A 16,706-nucleotide genomic window follows, 5' to 3' on the forward strand; every position below is an offset into this window, starting at 1 on the left:
AACCTATCTTTATTTTGTACTTTTTTGAGAGTTTGAATTGTGAAGTTAAAGCCTTACGCGGATGATGTAAGTATGTGTTCTCCAAAAAACAGCACAGTTGTTTAAAACTTTCATTGCTAAAAAAAAGAACGACAAAAAAAATAAAATAAATCAGGGCGTCAGGAAAGTGAAAGGAGGCCACTGGCCAGGCTCATATACGTTTGACATTTGAGGTGTTAAAGAAGAAAACAGCAGGAAACTGTGGCCTGTATGAAATCGATGATGATAATGCTATGGTACAGCCCCCCAGTCAGTCGGTCCGTCAGTCAGACAGTCCGTCTAGCAGCAGCATGGCGATAACAACACTGTGCGCCGTCATTGGTGAGTACTAGGCCTAATTAAAGTGTTTTTGTTCTAAAAAGTTAACCCTTGCGTTGTCTTCCATTGGACCATGCACGCAGGTCCTCGTTTTTGTCCAATTTGTCTATGCTTTTGGCATTTCTTTTTTGCCGTTGAACGCTTCTTTTCACTTGACTACCATGTCTAAACAACACTCATGCCAACTTATTATTAGTTTTACACTTATTTTTGGAATTCATGGTCAGTAAACCTAATTTATATGAAAGTTCAGAGAGGATAGTGTTTTCGAAAACATTTAAATTTCTTTTTCAAATACAAAATTGAACAAAAACACCCAAAATTCAATGAAAATAGAAATCCAATCTCTTGTTGTACTTGCAAAGGGGTTGTTGCAAGGAATCATCCATTTGTGTTATTTTTTGGGTAAATAAAATTAGGTAGTTAAAAAGAAATCCATATTTCTAAAATAGAAATTTAGAAAACGGGTCAAATTTGACCCGAGGACAACACAAGGGTTAACTGCGTCCTTGTTTCTGAGCAATTTCAATGTTAATATCTTAATGTTAGATTGAAAACTGTGTTGTGTGTGTAGGGTTAGAGATAGGGTTAACAAGAGCTCCATAATAACCTGATTTAACCCTTGTGTTGTCTTAGGGTAAAACTTGACCCGTTGTCTAAATGTCTCTCTCTCTCTCTCTCTCTCTCTCTCTCTCTCTCTATATATATATATATATAACCTTTATTTAACCAGGAAGGCCGTTGAGAACAGGTTCTCATTTACAACGGCGACCTGGCCAAGAAAAGCATAGGCGTACAACACAACATATAGTTTCACAATCAACATAGTGCAAGCAAACAAAATCCAAGAGGCTACAAAGGTGAGGATTAAGTAGGCAGTTAAAGGCGGCACAAAGTGAGGTGTAAGTAAGTCGATGGACATGCGAAAGTGGTATGGTGGTAACATAATGTACATGAAATTGACAATCCATAACATTGGTGAAATGTAGATAGGATCTCTACTTTCATTGAATTTTGTGTTTTGTTAAATTTTTGTAGCATTTGAAAAGAAATAGAAATCCTTCGAACGTTGGTGGTGTTTATACATGGTAGTGAAAATAAGAGTTAAACGTCCAAAAATGAGCGAAAAACACTGAAAAAGGCACCAAAAGAGACAAAAACGTTCAGTTTTGACCCGGGAGGACGATGCATGGTTGAATGGAAGACAATACAAATGGTTAAACTATTACTACTAAAAATAAAAGAGATGGTTAAGTCTGGTTTTGCAAACGTGTACTTGTAATTGCTTTACAATTGTACATTCTTTTGCGTTCTTATTATCCGGATTTATTCATCAAATCATTTTCTCCAATTCAGAAAGTTTTAGTGTCTTTCTATTGTTCTTATTTTTCTGTGATGTTGCTTTGTTTTCGTCTCGACGCCGTTGTAAACCCTCAATGGTTTCTCGAGTATAAATAAAGGTTGAATCGAATTATATAATCACCACGAATGATCTTATGCAACTCCGGCAATGACTAACTTATTAATACTACCCATACTTATCTGTGTGCATCTCAGCAAGAAGCAACTTGAGATAGACAGATAATTGAAAAGAAAAACCTGCTTTATATTTTTGGGCATTATGCATATTGTCTTTTGTACATTTGCACTCTTTCCTACTTTGTACCACAGGTACAACAATTTCCCTTCAGGATTTGTAAAACTTCTATCTTTTCTTATCTCAATAATATATAAACCACAGGGAACCTTTTTGCAGCGATAACTAAATACGTAATAATGACTTTCATGCACTGCAACATAAAGACGACTCACCAGAGTATCACAAAAACCACCTCTTTCCCTTCACAGACGCATATTCATCTTTCTCAAAGTGTCTGCAGAATGTGTGTGTGTATAGACACACACACAGTGTGTCTATGTGTCTGTAAAGTGTCTGCAGAGAGCGTCTGGGAGATGCAGTGTTATCTTTAAAGTGTTAGTTTCTCTTATCGTGGTTTCACACTGAGAGCATGCGACTTTTACATGTAACGGTAAATGTGTTGATAATGTGGTCGAAATGTGAAGCCCTGGCATATTTTCATAACGCCTTACAGATGCGGATGCTATAAGCTTTGGTTCTTTGAATTTTTTTTTTTGGCCTTCATAACTTTTCATCTTCCCATCAGTGAATGCAGCTAAGAAATTTGTTGCTGTTGTTTGTGTTTGAAATTGGCGCCTGCAGAGATGAGGGGGTCCCACTTATTGTTCAAAATAACATCCGTAGTGAAAGAAGGCAGCAGGAATATGTGAAAAAAAAAATGAGTTTCCACACATCGGAGAAGATTGCCTGCACGTTTACTTCCGCAAGAATTTAAAGTTTTCTGTTGAAGTGCATTTAACTTTATCTAACTCTCCAACAAATCCTCCAAACCACAAGATGATATCGGTCGTTTATTCCTATTTCAACCTACAGGAGGGTTTTATAAATTGGCACCTCGAGCGGTGGCAGAAAATATGATATTTCATTTAGGGATGCACCGAATTACCGAAGATTCTGCCGAATCCGAAAGCGAATACTGAATACCGAATCCTACTCCCATCCTCAGTCCATTAACACAGTAAACACATTAATGAAGTTAACAACGTCCACAGCAGTGTATTTTTCATTTTACTTTTTTAACTGTAAAAAAAAAAAAAAGAATAGGCAACATTATGCCAGGAAGACAAGTGGGAAAACATATTTTGACAATTACCATAAGCCTATGTTGTTATATGTTACGCAAATGTTTTAACAGCGGTGATGTTGTGTATTGTTCAGGGTCCTCGCCACCACGAGACAAATCGGCATTGCAAATTGAATATGTAGCTGGACTTGAATGGCCTTCTTTTGACTGAAAGTACTGCCAAACAACAACTTTTTCTGCTCACGAGTACCATTTGCATTCCAGCAGCAACACAAGTTCAGTTATCAGTACCATTGATTGTCAGACACACAACAGTGTGTATGTTAAGGAAAGAAAAAAAACTATCTAAATGAACCATCATCTGTCTGTTTCTTGCAGCCACTCTGAGAGTTGTTCCCAACAGATCCCAGTTCTTCCAGTACGAGTCCGTCACGCTGAGCTGTGGGCCTCTGGGAAACTCCTCTGGCTGGAGAGTTAAGAGGAACACATCCACAAACATAAACGAATCCTGTGATAGTAAGAATGAAACTGACTGCTCCATTAGTGAACTTTACCCGTTTGACACCGACGTGTACTGGTGTGAGTCTGCCGCGGGAGAATGCAGCAACACCGTCAACATCACCGTGATCGGCGGTGGGTTTAGACAAAGGTGTAGTTCTATAGGGGAGAATCTTTTTGAAATCTCAATATATCCTCCTGTGAGAGGCTGAACATACATTTCAGAAGATTCTCAGTCATCTAGGTCAGTGGTTCCCAACCTTTTTTCCATGGCGCCCCCCCTACTTTCAATTCAATTCAATTCAATTTTATTTATAGTATCAAATCATAACAAAAGTTATCTCGAGACACTTTACAGATAGAGTAGGTCTAGACCACACTCTATAAATTCCAAAACCCCAACAATTACAGTAATTCCCTCAAGAGCAAGCATTAGCAGTGGCTATTGCGACAGTGGCAAGAAAAAACTCCCTTTTAGGAAGAAACCTCGGCAGACCCAGACTCTTGGTAGGCGGTGTCTGACGGGCCGGTTGGGGGCGTGATGAACAGTGGTGATAATAGTGTCTACTTATGTCTAAGAAAAGCTGAGCCCCCCCGAAACCGAAGTTGAGGCAACTCTCGAGATAGAGCCTTACTTTCTTTTTTGATACAGAGGATTTATCGGCACGGTTAAGTTTCTCCTCCATGTTTCATTTGTAAAATAGTGATGCCGTGGCGGCAGGAAAAATGAGGATACAACAAAATATATAGTTTTCATAAAGACTTTTGTATACATTATATATTCTAGTGTATTTTTCCTCAACCTCAAACCAGATAAAGACTTGCGCCCCCCCTCTGATCTTTGCCGCCCCCCCTGGGGGTGCCCGACCCCAGGTTGGGAACCACTGATCTAGGTCATACTGGAGTTATCCAGGGAAGGGTTAAACTCGAGGGCAACTGGACTTGGTTAAAGGTACTCAGAAGACATTTCGTCTTCACCTGAGAGACTTCTTCAGTGTTGTCTACACGGTAGAAAAACTCAGCTAATTAACCTCTGTGTGGTGGCAGCATGCTGTCCTTTGCAAGCCGTAAAATACGGACGTGTCGGCAGTAGCTGCCAGCGTCAGATATGACGCAAAAAGCACCCTTCAATGTGTGTGTAGAATGATTTTTCAATTTTTTTTTGCTGTTTTCTTCAACATTTTTGGCAGGTTTTTATTTAGATTTTTGGCACTTCCACAGACGTTTTTGGTGCTTACCCCTCCAGTTTAACTCTTCCCTGGTTCCTTATTCTAGTGTTGCTGGAGTTTAGCCCTTGATCTTGAAGATCTTAAAACTGTCTTCTTGTCTTTCTGGCCATCTGTCACTCAGCTGGTGGTGTGATCCTGGAGAGTCCAGTCCTTCCTGTGATGGAGGGAGACTCTGTGACTCTGCGCTGCAGAACCAAGACGACTTCCTCCTTCAACCTCACAGCTGATTTCTATAAAGATGGCCGCCTCATCAGGAGCAGCTCTACAGGAAACCTGACCATCCATAGTGTTTCAAATTCAGACGCAGGACTCTACAAGTGCAACGTCTCTGGAGCTGGAGAATCACCAGACGGCTGGCTTACTGTCAGAGGTGCTTGATAGCCCTTTCACACAATCACTGCAACCCTGAAATTATCGAGACATTAGGGAACGCAAACGTCCCAATGACTTGGGCAGGACATCAAACAGCGTTTAACCTACCAGCTCCTAAGTACTAGAGCAGCTCATTGTCCGGAGAATTGAGATGAGAGGATTAAAAATGTAATATAACAACGCGTTCTCATGAATGGGTTCGTACGATATCATACAAAGTTATTTTAGTAATTATAAGTAAGTAATACGTTATTTTATAATTAGTTTAGACACCAAAATGACTAATTGAGACTTTTTTCTGCCGCTTTTTCTGACCTTTTTGTCGATTTTTTTCTATGATGGCTAAGGAACTTTTTTTTAGGGCTTCATGAAGCCCAAGCTGTAAGTGAGAAGGCTATATAAGACATGCAATAATAGAGTCAACATATTTAACTTTTTCATATACATAAAAGCATGTCAATAAACTATACGTGTCTGGCCCTTGAAATTATTCTCATTTTCCAGTCTGGTCCTAAGTGAAGTTGAGTTTGCCATCCCTGCCTTAAGTCGTTCTACCGGGGCACGATCACCCGTTACCTGGGTGAAAGTCTTGTGTTTTACCCCGGAAATCCAACTCCGATCCCCTGCTTGAAAGCCCTGTGTTTTAGGAGCCGAACATGCACCCCGACCTCCTCCCTATGCTGACAACAGCGCTCTTAAACCCCAGAAGTTAATGTGGTGCTGACAGTAACAAATACAGTGCTTACTTAGCTATATGTACAAATGGTTCATGAAAACATCCTGACAATAGGTGTAGATATAAATCAGTGTGTGTATAGCATAAAGCCAGCCTTGTACCCAGAAGCTTTTTTTCCTTTTGCATTGAGGCCAACCTGTGGTCTTTGTGTTTTTGAAGCAGGGCATCCTGAGTTGCCAGACTCCCCTTTCACACACATTCTACTTCCTGTGGTGGGCTTTGTGCTGGTCGCGCTTGTCGCGCTTGTTTCGGTGATGCTGCTCTGCCTCTGGAGAAGCCACAAAGGTCAGCCTGTTTAAATGTCAACTAAATGACATTTTGCATCCTGCTGTTTCAGCGATACTTCTGTCGAGCGTGGAAGCTTTATTCTTGAACAAGGGAACAGTCGTATGAAATAAATAAATACATCTTAAGGTCCACTTACTAGCTTTTTCCTGATTTTCAACTCATCAAAAAAGTGTGTTTACATACACAGCAGTAACGGGTTAAGTGAATAACCGGGTTCTGCCAGTTCTTCCCGTATACATAAGTGGGGAAGAATGGGGAAAAATGACCGGAGTAACTCTACCTCTGCCAACGTACAGCCAACAATGCTTTTTCTTCCGGTTGGCCTTTGTCAAAATCACAACAACTTGAAAAGTGGGGAGATCATGGACGGCTTTTCAGCGCTGTACATTTCGATCATGTCCTCAGAGGGTTTTAAGGTTTAAAGCTTGTGTTGTTGCTGTTGTTTTTGCTGCAAATATAGGTTGCTCTCTGCCAACGTGTAACTAGTACGTAATGAGGCTTGTTCTTCCAATTGACCGTTGTCAAAACCACAACAACATGGAAAGCGGGGAGAAATGAGTCTCCTGGTCTGTCCATCAATGGGTCTTGTTGACAGTTCTTACCATGGCAAAGTCCTCAGTGGGTTTGAAGGGTTAAACCTTGTGTTGTTGCTGTTGTTTTTAGCGCTGTTGCTTCCAACTGCTCTCTTCTATGTCCGGGTGAGAAACTACTGCAGCGGAGCATGCGCAGGTGCCTAAGCTGAGTTTACCCCAGTTATGCATGAATACCCCGGTTACTTAAGGAGTAGTCTCGCATTGCCAGACCTTCCTCCACAGCGCTGCGGAGGAAGGTCTGGCTAGTCCACACAACAATCGGGGATGGGAGAAAAACATGCTCTGATTTATTGGCATTTCTTTAAACCAATCACAATTGTCTTGGGCGGCGCTAAGGACCAGAAGGAGCCACAGTGGCTCTGCAAAATAGTCTCGGAAAGGAACTTGTTTTGGTGGAACGTGTGTACGTTGAAAAGTTGTTTTAGTCGTGCTGCAGAAAACTCAGATTGGACAGGTTAGCTAACTGTCTGGATTTACCCTGCAGAGATCTGAGGAGCAGTTAACCATAGTCGTATTGTAAAATTACAACACAAAGAAAGACGAAGGTAACGGACATCCGGCCGAAAATTAGGGAACCAGAACAATCCTGGAAATGAAACGTCATCAATATAGACTACTAAAGAAGTTTTCTAAGTTTGTTAACCGGGGGATGAGAACTCAGATTTTAGCCGGCGTAAGGTCAGTGTTTACATGGCATTTGAGAAACCGAGGTATTGCCTTAACCCGTAAATAATCTGGTTTATAATCTGCATCTAAACACATGACAACTGAGCTAATTAATTCTGTTGAGAAAATGCTAAAAGATGCAGGGCAGCCTCAGGAAAAGCTAGTAATCTTGACCGTGAAAATGTTTTGCATGAATGTAGTTTGAAAGGTTTCCGATTCAACGACAGCAAAAAGTCTAATTTTAACTGGGAGTGTCTCCACCTGCGTAGCTATGACTTCAGTCTGGACGATAAAATAAACATACTTTGAGGTCCTACTATTCATTTTAAATAGAGCAGATACATCTTTTGTTCTTAAGTGACATCAGTAGGAGAGTAATGTTCGTCAAGCAGGTTTACAAGTTTGGTTCACGACCAACCCTTTTCTTCCTGTAAAAAAACATAAAATAAATATTTTTCTGTTAGTGTTTTTGCTGCTGATGATGGCATCTCTTTTTATACGGTAGATACTACCAGGGATTATACGGCAGAAAAGACTAGAAAACTTAAAGAATGAATCGGTAAACTGCAGGTTAATTCAACTTGATGACGTCAGCCATCTTTAACAAAGTTTAAAAAAAAACTGTAAGTCTGTATGTCCCACAGATTCTGATCTTTAAAATGGCCTTTAAGTTTAAAGCAATGTTTCGTATTGTTTGTATTCATCAGATTATAACAGATTTCGGGTTTGACAATTTTTTATTCCACCAATTGATGACTATAGATATTGAAAAGATTTTCAAACAGAACATCTTGCTGTTCCATACATGGCTGACAGAAAATATATCTTCTCCTTGGTGTTGAAATCAGAACAATATTTCTACCGTTTCCATGTTTACATCTTTGCATTATTGTCCAAAAGCTTCTAAAATCCAATTTTCCGCAGCAACATTTTCATTTTAGTGGAATTAACATTAAATGTATATTATTTAAATGTTAAAATGCGGCCGGTGTGTAACATTGAGTGTGTTGTTCTGCAGGTAAAGTGAAGCGTGATGTCTCGTACAACAACGTTATCATCACACAGGAAGTGCAGCCCAACAGGATCAGAGGTAAACAAAAGAATACACTACCGGTCAAAAGTTTGGGGTCACTTAGAAATTTGGGGGTCCTCTGCCAGAATTATGTTTTTGTTTGAATCACATTTCCTGCATTTCTTCATACATTTAAAGGGACTATGGTGATACAAAATCTAGGAAATAATTAAGTTGACCATAATGATAAAGTATGCCAGAAAGAATAAGACTAAACTTTGTATAAGAAAAAGAGGTCTTTCTTTATTGCTTAAAATAGGGGCCAAAAACCGAGACTTATAAATGAAATAATATCTAACTAATTTAAAAGTGTGTGTGTGTGTGTGTGTGTGTGTGTGTGTCACTATAACCATATATATAGAACAATAGATATGACATCATGTCATATCTATTGTTCTTTATATATGCATAAAACACTCAGTGTGAGTATCAGCTGCCCGTGAGTCATTTCTACTTGACTGTGTATTTTGATTGTTTTTATGTAATGTCTCTCTGAGAACATGTGCGTTTGTTGTTATAAAGGGAATCTTGCTCTCTCACATAGTGATATAGCTCCGTCATAACTCACCATGGTTACAGTAGCAACTAAACAGTTGGCACGAGATCACAGCCCCACCTTGACTTTAACTCTCCACATGCCACTGTTAATTGACTGACCCAGTTTCTATTTTTACTTTTAATGATTGAAAGTGACGATAGTAATCTGATACAACACATGGAAACAGACAAACATCGACACAGGAGAATAAATATTAAGGCTTCAAAGCTAACAGATAATCTTTAACTCTCTCTTCACCGTGTTTGGATTTATTTACAGCAATTACTTTTTGACAGTCCTTTCTTTTCGTTTCTTCCTTAAGTGCCTTTAGTGCCCCTGTTTTATACTTTGTTGTATTTGATTGCTTAGAATATTCTTGAGTATTTCCATTGTCTGCTCCTTTATACTTCTGCTCGGCTGCATCTGTCTGGCCAACACGTTCTCATACTTCAACGACACGACAGGTCGATTGCAAATCCTCCCCCAAAACAACTCATATGAGTGTTCTATTTAACGGTCCGATATGTACCTACGTCACGGATTGAACTCCGTTAAAGTCGGTTAGTTTAACAAAGTGATTGTCGGCTTCACACGGGACACGAACCGAGGTCTCCTGAGTCAAAGTTGTGTTTTTGTTCGACCCATTAATGCACAGATTACAGGTCAGTTTCTTGACATTATAAGTAGTTGACAAATCTGTTATTTCCTTACTAAAAATAAACCTCATACTGCTGTTCTTCTCTACGTTCTCTCGGCTAAAAGGTCACAACTAAAGGGGAAACCCTCCTTTGTTCTTTGTTTTCTGTTAGTAAAGTATGATCACATCTATAGTATCTAGGGATGCACCGAATCCAGAATTTTGGGGTTCGGCCGAATACCAAATCCACTGGTTAAGAATCTGCCAAATCTGAAACCAAATACAGAATACTTACTCCCATCCTCAGTCCATTAACACAGTAAACACGTTAATGATGTCGTCTAGTTTTTAGCTGTGACTGTCCTTCCTTTGCCGTACCTGAAGTTGCTGCATTTTGGCTGCTGTCTGGAGATTCCTTCATGCACAACTCGTATTCTTTCAGATGTTTCATATGCAAATGTTGTAACAGCTGCCATGTTGTGTATTGCTTAGGGTCCTTGCCACCATCAGACAAATTGGTATTGCAAATTGAACATGTAGCTGGACTTGAACGGCCTTCTTTTGACTGAAAGTACTGCCAAACAACACTTTTATTTGGTCACGAATTCCATTTTCACTTTCTCACAGCCTGCTGCATTGAACCCTCTGCCTACGTAAATACCTTCCCGTAATCAACGGCGCCGTCATTACGCTGACCAGCGTAGGGTTCGGTTTGGTGGAAAAAAATTCTAAGGTTTGGCAGAAATCGAAACCCCGTCAAAAAGCCCAATATTCGGCCGAATCCGAAGCCGAATCCTGGATTCGGTGCATCCCTGGTAGTATCATTCTTTGGCAGTATTGTACATTCATGCTTCTGAAAGGACTCCAGGGAACAATGACCTAATGTTATACCTGTTTCTATTATTCTAATAATGTGATTCTATGCTCCTGGACAGATGTGGACGATGCAGAGTCCTTCTACTCTACTCTACAACCGGTAAACCACCTGACAGGAAACATCAACAATCTAACTCCCAGCGCGCCAAAAAACAACGCTTGGCCATGAGCTTTTGGAAATGTATATTTTATGATTTTATGTCCAGTGTGCTTTTACAGAGTTCTGAGCAGCCTGGCTGAAACTTTTTCACAAAGCTGAGCCACTTCATTGACAAGGGAATGAAGTCTTAACGGTCGACCAAAACAGTGACGTCTCAGTTTCATCATCTGGATATAATGAAACAGAAAGTTCAGTGTCTGTGTAATAAAACAAGCTGAAACTGAAGTGAAATAAATCCCATGAAAGCAGACACGCCTCTCCCGTTTGTCCTGAATGTCCCGGGAGTTCTCAACCACTAGGAGTTAGATTTTTAAGTGGCATGTTCTTCACCGTAAGACGTAAAATATAACTTATAACGTTAAAATATAACTTAGAACGTAACTAATTGTTAAAATATACGTGGCACTTTCTAAAGCCACCTGGCGGGTTATCGCGAGGCTATGTCTTATCGCAAGGCTACGTGACACGCGGGGTTGCGTTCAGGAAAAGAAGAAACGGTTGGGATTAGGAAAAGAAGAACGGGGTTGGGTTAGGGTTTAGGAAAAGAACAACTGGCCACTTAAAAATCAAACTCCCTCTCTTCTCAACACCAGTTTGTGTACGGGAATCAATCAAATTTACTTTTTTTTTTTGATTTCTTTATTTAAAAGTTATTTAAAAGTACAGAGTCCAACATGTAAATGTGCCAGATTTAGCCATACGGGCTAATTTTCCATCTGTAGTCCCTAGCAGGTTGATGGCTTAAAAACAATAGATACGCTACAACAATAAAACACATACACATACAACAAGAAAGACAAAGGCATATACAAGTAAAAATGACACAAGCACTATTCCAGATCAGGGGCCTCATTAATAAAACCTGTTACGCAAGAACAAGTCATGGCAGGTTGATGGCATGAGAAAAACATAACACAATTATCATACACAGTAGACACAGGAGAAAGTGCATAGACGCACATTAGGACGCATCAACAACACATAAGCACACACAGAGACACTACTGTAGCGATAAAGACAAAGACATTATTCTGGATTATGGCGGCATATTTGATTAGTCAATAACCAATGTTTTATGGATTTGGAGAAGGATTTGATAGATGTGATGTTCCTTAGTTCAACGTTCTCAGTGTCAGACATTAGTGAGAGATTCATTCATTCATTCACTTATCTCAGATGCATCACTGGTCTGTGTTTTCAGAGTAAAAAGTCAAAATTCTGATTCAAATCAGGAAATAATCAAAGACAAAGTCATCAACGCTGAGACACTGAGGGGAAACTTTATTGTGAGCATGAGATACTTTGCTCATACTGCTAACTTTATGTTGCTAAAGTTAATATTTCACCTTCACAGCATGTTATCAGTTAACGCTGCAGTTACCTCATCATCTCTAAGTTTCGTGATGATCCTGTCTGGTACGTCCCGTTGCGTTTTCAGAAAGATGAATACCTCCTCCTCCTCAGCAGCCGCTCTGACTGCTACTCAGATTATTTTGTGTGCTCACGAAAAAAATAAAGTGTTTCTTTCACATAAGAAACCCCCTTTAGGGTCTCATTAGAGACCGGCCTTTATTGAACAAGTTTACGGCTAGAATAGAATTACATTAACAGCCATGAACTTTTTCTTATAACATTTTATGTTAATTCCCTTCTACAGCAGAGTTAGGGTTAAAAGCAGGAAGATACTATCAGGAAAACAGAGATTAGCTTTCTTTCAAATAAGATTGTTCCCTTTAAAATGTCTGAGTTGTAGACACAACAGAGTGAAAATAATAAAGCTGAATGAACTGACTTGCAACCTAGAAACCCAAACAATGATCCAGACTGATACACACAGATTCCTGAAGGGTGTTCGAGACTTCTTTCGACATACCGTCATTTGTTCATATTGTTGACACAAGCATTTCTAAGGCATGCTGCTTTAAGTCTCTGTATGTCATGTGTTGACTATCAGTCTATTATGAGGTCAAAAGTCAACTTTAATAATAGTTAATCATTAGGTGTTGGACAGAAAATGATGATAGGAATGTTGCTGGTCATCCTGATCTTATTATTAGCAACACAAAGAGTGTGAGTACTATTAATAGCTGACTAAACAAGTACTTCCTCTTGACTTTTGATTGTTAGTCGTCACAAAGGGAATCCCCTACCTTTTCTGTACACACTAAACACAAACCTATTAGACAGGACCAAAATACACAAATAAAAGTCACAGTGCAGGGTAAGAAACAAGCCCGGTTCAAACATTAGATTCATGACTTATTTTTTTATTATTATGTTTTGGGCATTTTCGGCCTTTACAGATGAAGACATGAAAGGGGAGAGAGAAGGGGGAATGACATGCAGCAAAGGGCTGCAGGTCGGAGTCGAACACCGGGCCTGCTGCGTCAAGAAGTAAATCTCTCTCTCTCTCTCTCTCTCTCTCTATATATATATATATATATATATATATATATATATTCTCCTGCTCTCCCAACTGAGCTATCCAGGTGCCCTAGATTCATGACTTTTAACCCTTGTGTTGTCCCTGGGTCAAATTTGACCCGTTTTTTTTATCTCAGAAATATGAGTTTCTTACGAGCAAATTGCCCTAAAATAACTAGGATGCATGTACGTTGTATAGAACCCATACAACATATACATCTAGCATTTGAAAACATTTTTTTATATTAAACGCATCCTGACCAAACTTTGACATGAACCAGTCTGTGATTCACTCAACATCCTCTGATCTTAACTGTTAGTCAAAATAATTCATAATTTCTGCTTTTTAATAACTAAAAAATTTGGTATAATGTCATTTAAATTAGGTTTAATTTACCATGAATAAAAAAAAGTGTTGAAAAGAGGGACAAAAACCTTTTAAAAAAGCGCAAAAAGCATAAAGAAAAGTGACAAAACGTTGAAAAAAAGTTTTTCAATTTTGACCCAGAATGACAAGTTCATAGCCTGGCTCCGCCCTCCTACGTACTTACGCTCAATTTTAATTTCCCTTCAGTACTACGTCTGGTTTCGCAGTATATTCTTGGGTTTTCTCCAGCCAAATGTTTGGTGGTCCAATCAGCGAACAGAGGGAGTGGCTGAGAACAATTATGTTGAGGCCGGACGCTAGAGTTGCGGCGAAGAAAGATGCGAGCGAAGCCATTGTTGTGGCAACGCTGCCGAATATCCAGAAGTTAAAGCCCGAGCAAGAACAATATTTGCTGAGTTGTGTTGGTGGCCATGATGTTGTGGCCCTCCTCCCCACGGGGTTCGGGATTTTCCAGCTCGCTCCATTAGTGGTGAAGGAGTTGGCTAAGGCTAACGCTAGCGATGCTAATGCTAAATATAAGCCTTGATGGTCTCCGCTCTTGTTGCGCATGACATACGTCACGACCAAACGTTAGTGATTGGTTACGGCAGATCCAGAGTGGCTCTGGGCTGAGCCAATAGTTTTAAACTTCAACAGAGTACCCGCCTTCAAGGAAGTTAACACTTGTCAATGGAGAGTGGCCAGACTCTCTGTACCAATGAAATGGACCAGAGTCTGGTAGGACCAGGCTAGTGTATCAGAGTCTGGTAAGATCAGGCCAGTGCACCAGAGTCTGGTAGGACCAGGCCAATGGACCAGAGTCTGGTAGGACCAGGCTAATGTACCAGAGTCTGGTAGGACCAGGCCAGTGCACCACAGTCTGGTAGGACCAGGCCAGTGGACTCTCTGTACAAATGAAATGGACCAGAGTCTGGTAGGACCAGGCTAACAAGTTCATGGCCAACGGTGACAACACAAGGGTTAAAGTGACTCGGGATCTTTAAACATGACATTATAAAGAGGCTTATATGTCCCTAAAAAACCCTGAAGACTTCACGAGAAGCACTGTTTTGTGGTTTTGTGTGAGCAGATGAGAAATGCTGCGGGAAATAACAGTAAATAATAAAACCTGGTCTCCCCCTGGTTGGTAGGCTATCTTGTTACTGTGACGTCATCAGCAGCAGGTAAAACACGGCAGCATCCTGATAGAGCCAGCTCTGTTCCTTTGTACGTCGACAAAAGACCCCCCCCCTCCCCAAGTTCTGGCTCCTGTAGAGTCTACCACTAGGATTAGTTCATAGGAGTTTGAGCAACACCATGGGACATCAGCATGTAGGAAGGACAACTAATGTTTCCGTTCAAGCATACTCTGTTCCTTGTATGTCAACAAAAGAAAAATCCCCAGTTATGCCTCCAAGGTTTGGTTCACATACAACTAAACAAAGAACAAGTCAGATTTTCCACTTTTCTCCGTGGGCCAAAGCTGTGTATGTATTGTTTCTGGTTATGTCATTTATCAAACAACCTTTTTAGGTGTTATATGCAACATTTGACATCATAAACTGGGAGGAAAATGTGCTCTGGTTTATTGGCATTTTCTTTAGATCAATCACAATCGTCATAGTAGACCCTAAGAATACAAGCATGATGCTGAAAAGGGAGGATAAAAGGGTCTCTTTAAAAATACTGTAATCAGTGATGTCACACACTGTCAGTTAGCATCCACTAATAGTGCTGTTTCTACCATTGGCAGGCTCAGATTGTTATTGATTATTAGGGTCTGGGAGGGAATAAGTGAGGCACAGATCTTTTGGCCTAATAAGATCTCCAACAATGAACTGTACAAGAAAACGGGAAGCCGGAGCATCACCAAGGAGATTACGCACAGACGCCTGAGATGGCCAGGACGAGTGTTGAGGATGTAGCAGGACCGCATCACAAAAGTCCCCTTAAGATGGACACCACCTGGCAAAAAACAACAACCTGGGAAGCCCCAAACAACCCGGCGCAGAACGGTGACACAAGAGCTGGAACAGATGAACCTGTCATGGGGAGAGGCCCAACATGCTGCCAGGGGCCGAACGCAATGGAGAGTGCTCATTGAAGCCTTATGTCCCATTGGGGGTGAAGAGGAGTAAGTAAGTAAGGGCAAAGGTAGATGATGAGGCTTGACGGTTATAGTGTTTCTATAAATGATAAAAAGTGAGCTGAAGATGAACAGAAGATTAGGGGAATAACAGTGAGTAATAAAACAGTTTCCGCCAGGTTAGTATATTGTTATATATATAGTATATTGTATATTGCTTCCTGATAGAGCCAGCTCTGTTCCTTGTACGTCAACAAAAGAAAAATCCCCAGTTATGCCTCCAAGGTTTGGTTCACATACAACTAAACAAAGAACAAGTCAGATTTTCCACTTTTCTCCGTGGGCCAAAGCTGTGTATGTATTGTTTCTGGTTATGTCATTTGTCACACAACCTTTTTAGGTGTTATATGCAACATTTGAGCTTATAAACTGGGAGGAAAATGTGCTCTGGTTTATTGGCCTTTTCTTTAAATCAATCACAATCGTCATAGTAGACCCTAAGAATACAAGCATGATGCTGAAAAAGGAGGATAAAAGGGTTTCTTTAAAAATACTGTAATCAGTGATGTCACACACTGTCAGTTAGCATCCACTAAAAGTGCTGTTTCTACCATTGGCAGGCTCAGATTGTTATTGATTATTAGGGTCTGGGAGGGAATAAGTGAGGCGATAATAAGATGTGTGAGTTGTACTTTAAGCAGAAGTTTAGATGCAGATGTTTTCACATCTGGAACCACTGATTTGAAGCGTTTAAAAGAGTCAGGACGCTGACACCTGCTGGTCAAGCCTTGGTAATGCATTCGTTTGGAAAGAGTCAAAATATAAATGACTCTGCCAAAAATCATCCTTATTATTTAGTTCCCTGAAGGCTCGGGTGATGATAAAAGGATACCAAAAGGAAGAAAACCAAACAAGGAAGACACATTGTCCTCGGGTAAAATTTGACCTGTTTTCAAAGTTTCAGTATCCAAAAAATGGGTTTCTTTCAACCAAATTGCCCAAAAATAACAAAACTGCTGTTATCATTCATCAACATACGTTCCTCTGATCTTAATTATTAGCTAAAGTAATTCATCATTTCTGGGTTTTTTAACTCAAAATTAGGCACAATTTAATATAAATTAGGTTTATTGAACATGAATTA

General features: G+C 40.1%; 2 protein-coding genes across 3 annotated transcripts in view; one reads left to right on the plus strand and one right to left on the minus strand.

The window, feature by feature from the left end:
• Nucleotides 1-16,706, minus strand: part of LOC114545544 (uncharacterized) — a 202,710-nt gene that overhangs the window by 38,114 nt on the left and 147,890 nt on the right. The gene's annotated exons all lie outside the window — the stretch shown is intronic.
• On the plus strand, nt 295-10,867 carry LOC114545541 (low affinity immunoglobulin gamma Fc region receptor II-c). Of its 2 annotated transcripts, none has more exons than XM_028563892.1 (6): nt 295-360; nt 3,399-3,653; nt 4,869-5,117; nt 6,018-6,140; nt 8,421-8,492; nt 10,585-10,867. In XM_028563892.1, exons 1-6 carry the CDS (start codon nt 330-332, stop codon nt 10,692-10,694), a joined length of 840 nt encoding a protein of 279 aa, XP_028419693.1. In that variant the 5' UTR covers nt 295-329; the 3' UTR covers nt 10,695-10,867. The 2 variants fall into 2 exon arrangements, with proteins under 2 accessions (XP_028419693.1, XP_028419694.1); XM_028563893.1 differs by having other exon boundaries at nt 3,399-3,536.

The sequence above is a fragment of the Perca flavescens genome, chromosome 19 (genome assembly GCF_004354835.1).
Source record: "Perca flavescens isolate YP-PL-M2 chromosome 19, PFLA_1.0, whole genome shotgun sequence".
NCBI classification, from domain to species: Eukaryota; Metazoa; Chordata; class Actinopteri; order Perciformes; family Percidae; genus Perca; species Perca flavescens.

Coding starts and splice junctions, on each gene's coding strand:
- LOC114545541 (XM_028563892.1), top strand. CDS start 330: ATGGCGATAACAACACTGTGCGCCGTCATTG. Junction 361..3,398: donor AACACTGTGCGCCGTCATTG/GTGAGTACTAGG, acceptor TGTTTCTTGCAG/CCACTCTGAGAGTTGTTCCC. Junction 5,118..6,017: donor CGGCTGGCTTACTGTCAGAG/GTGCTTGATAGC, acceptor TTTTTGAAGCAG/GGCATCCTGAGTTGCCAGAC.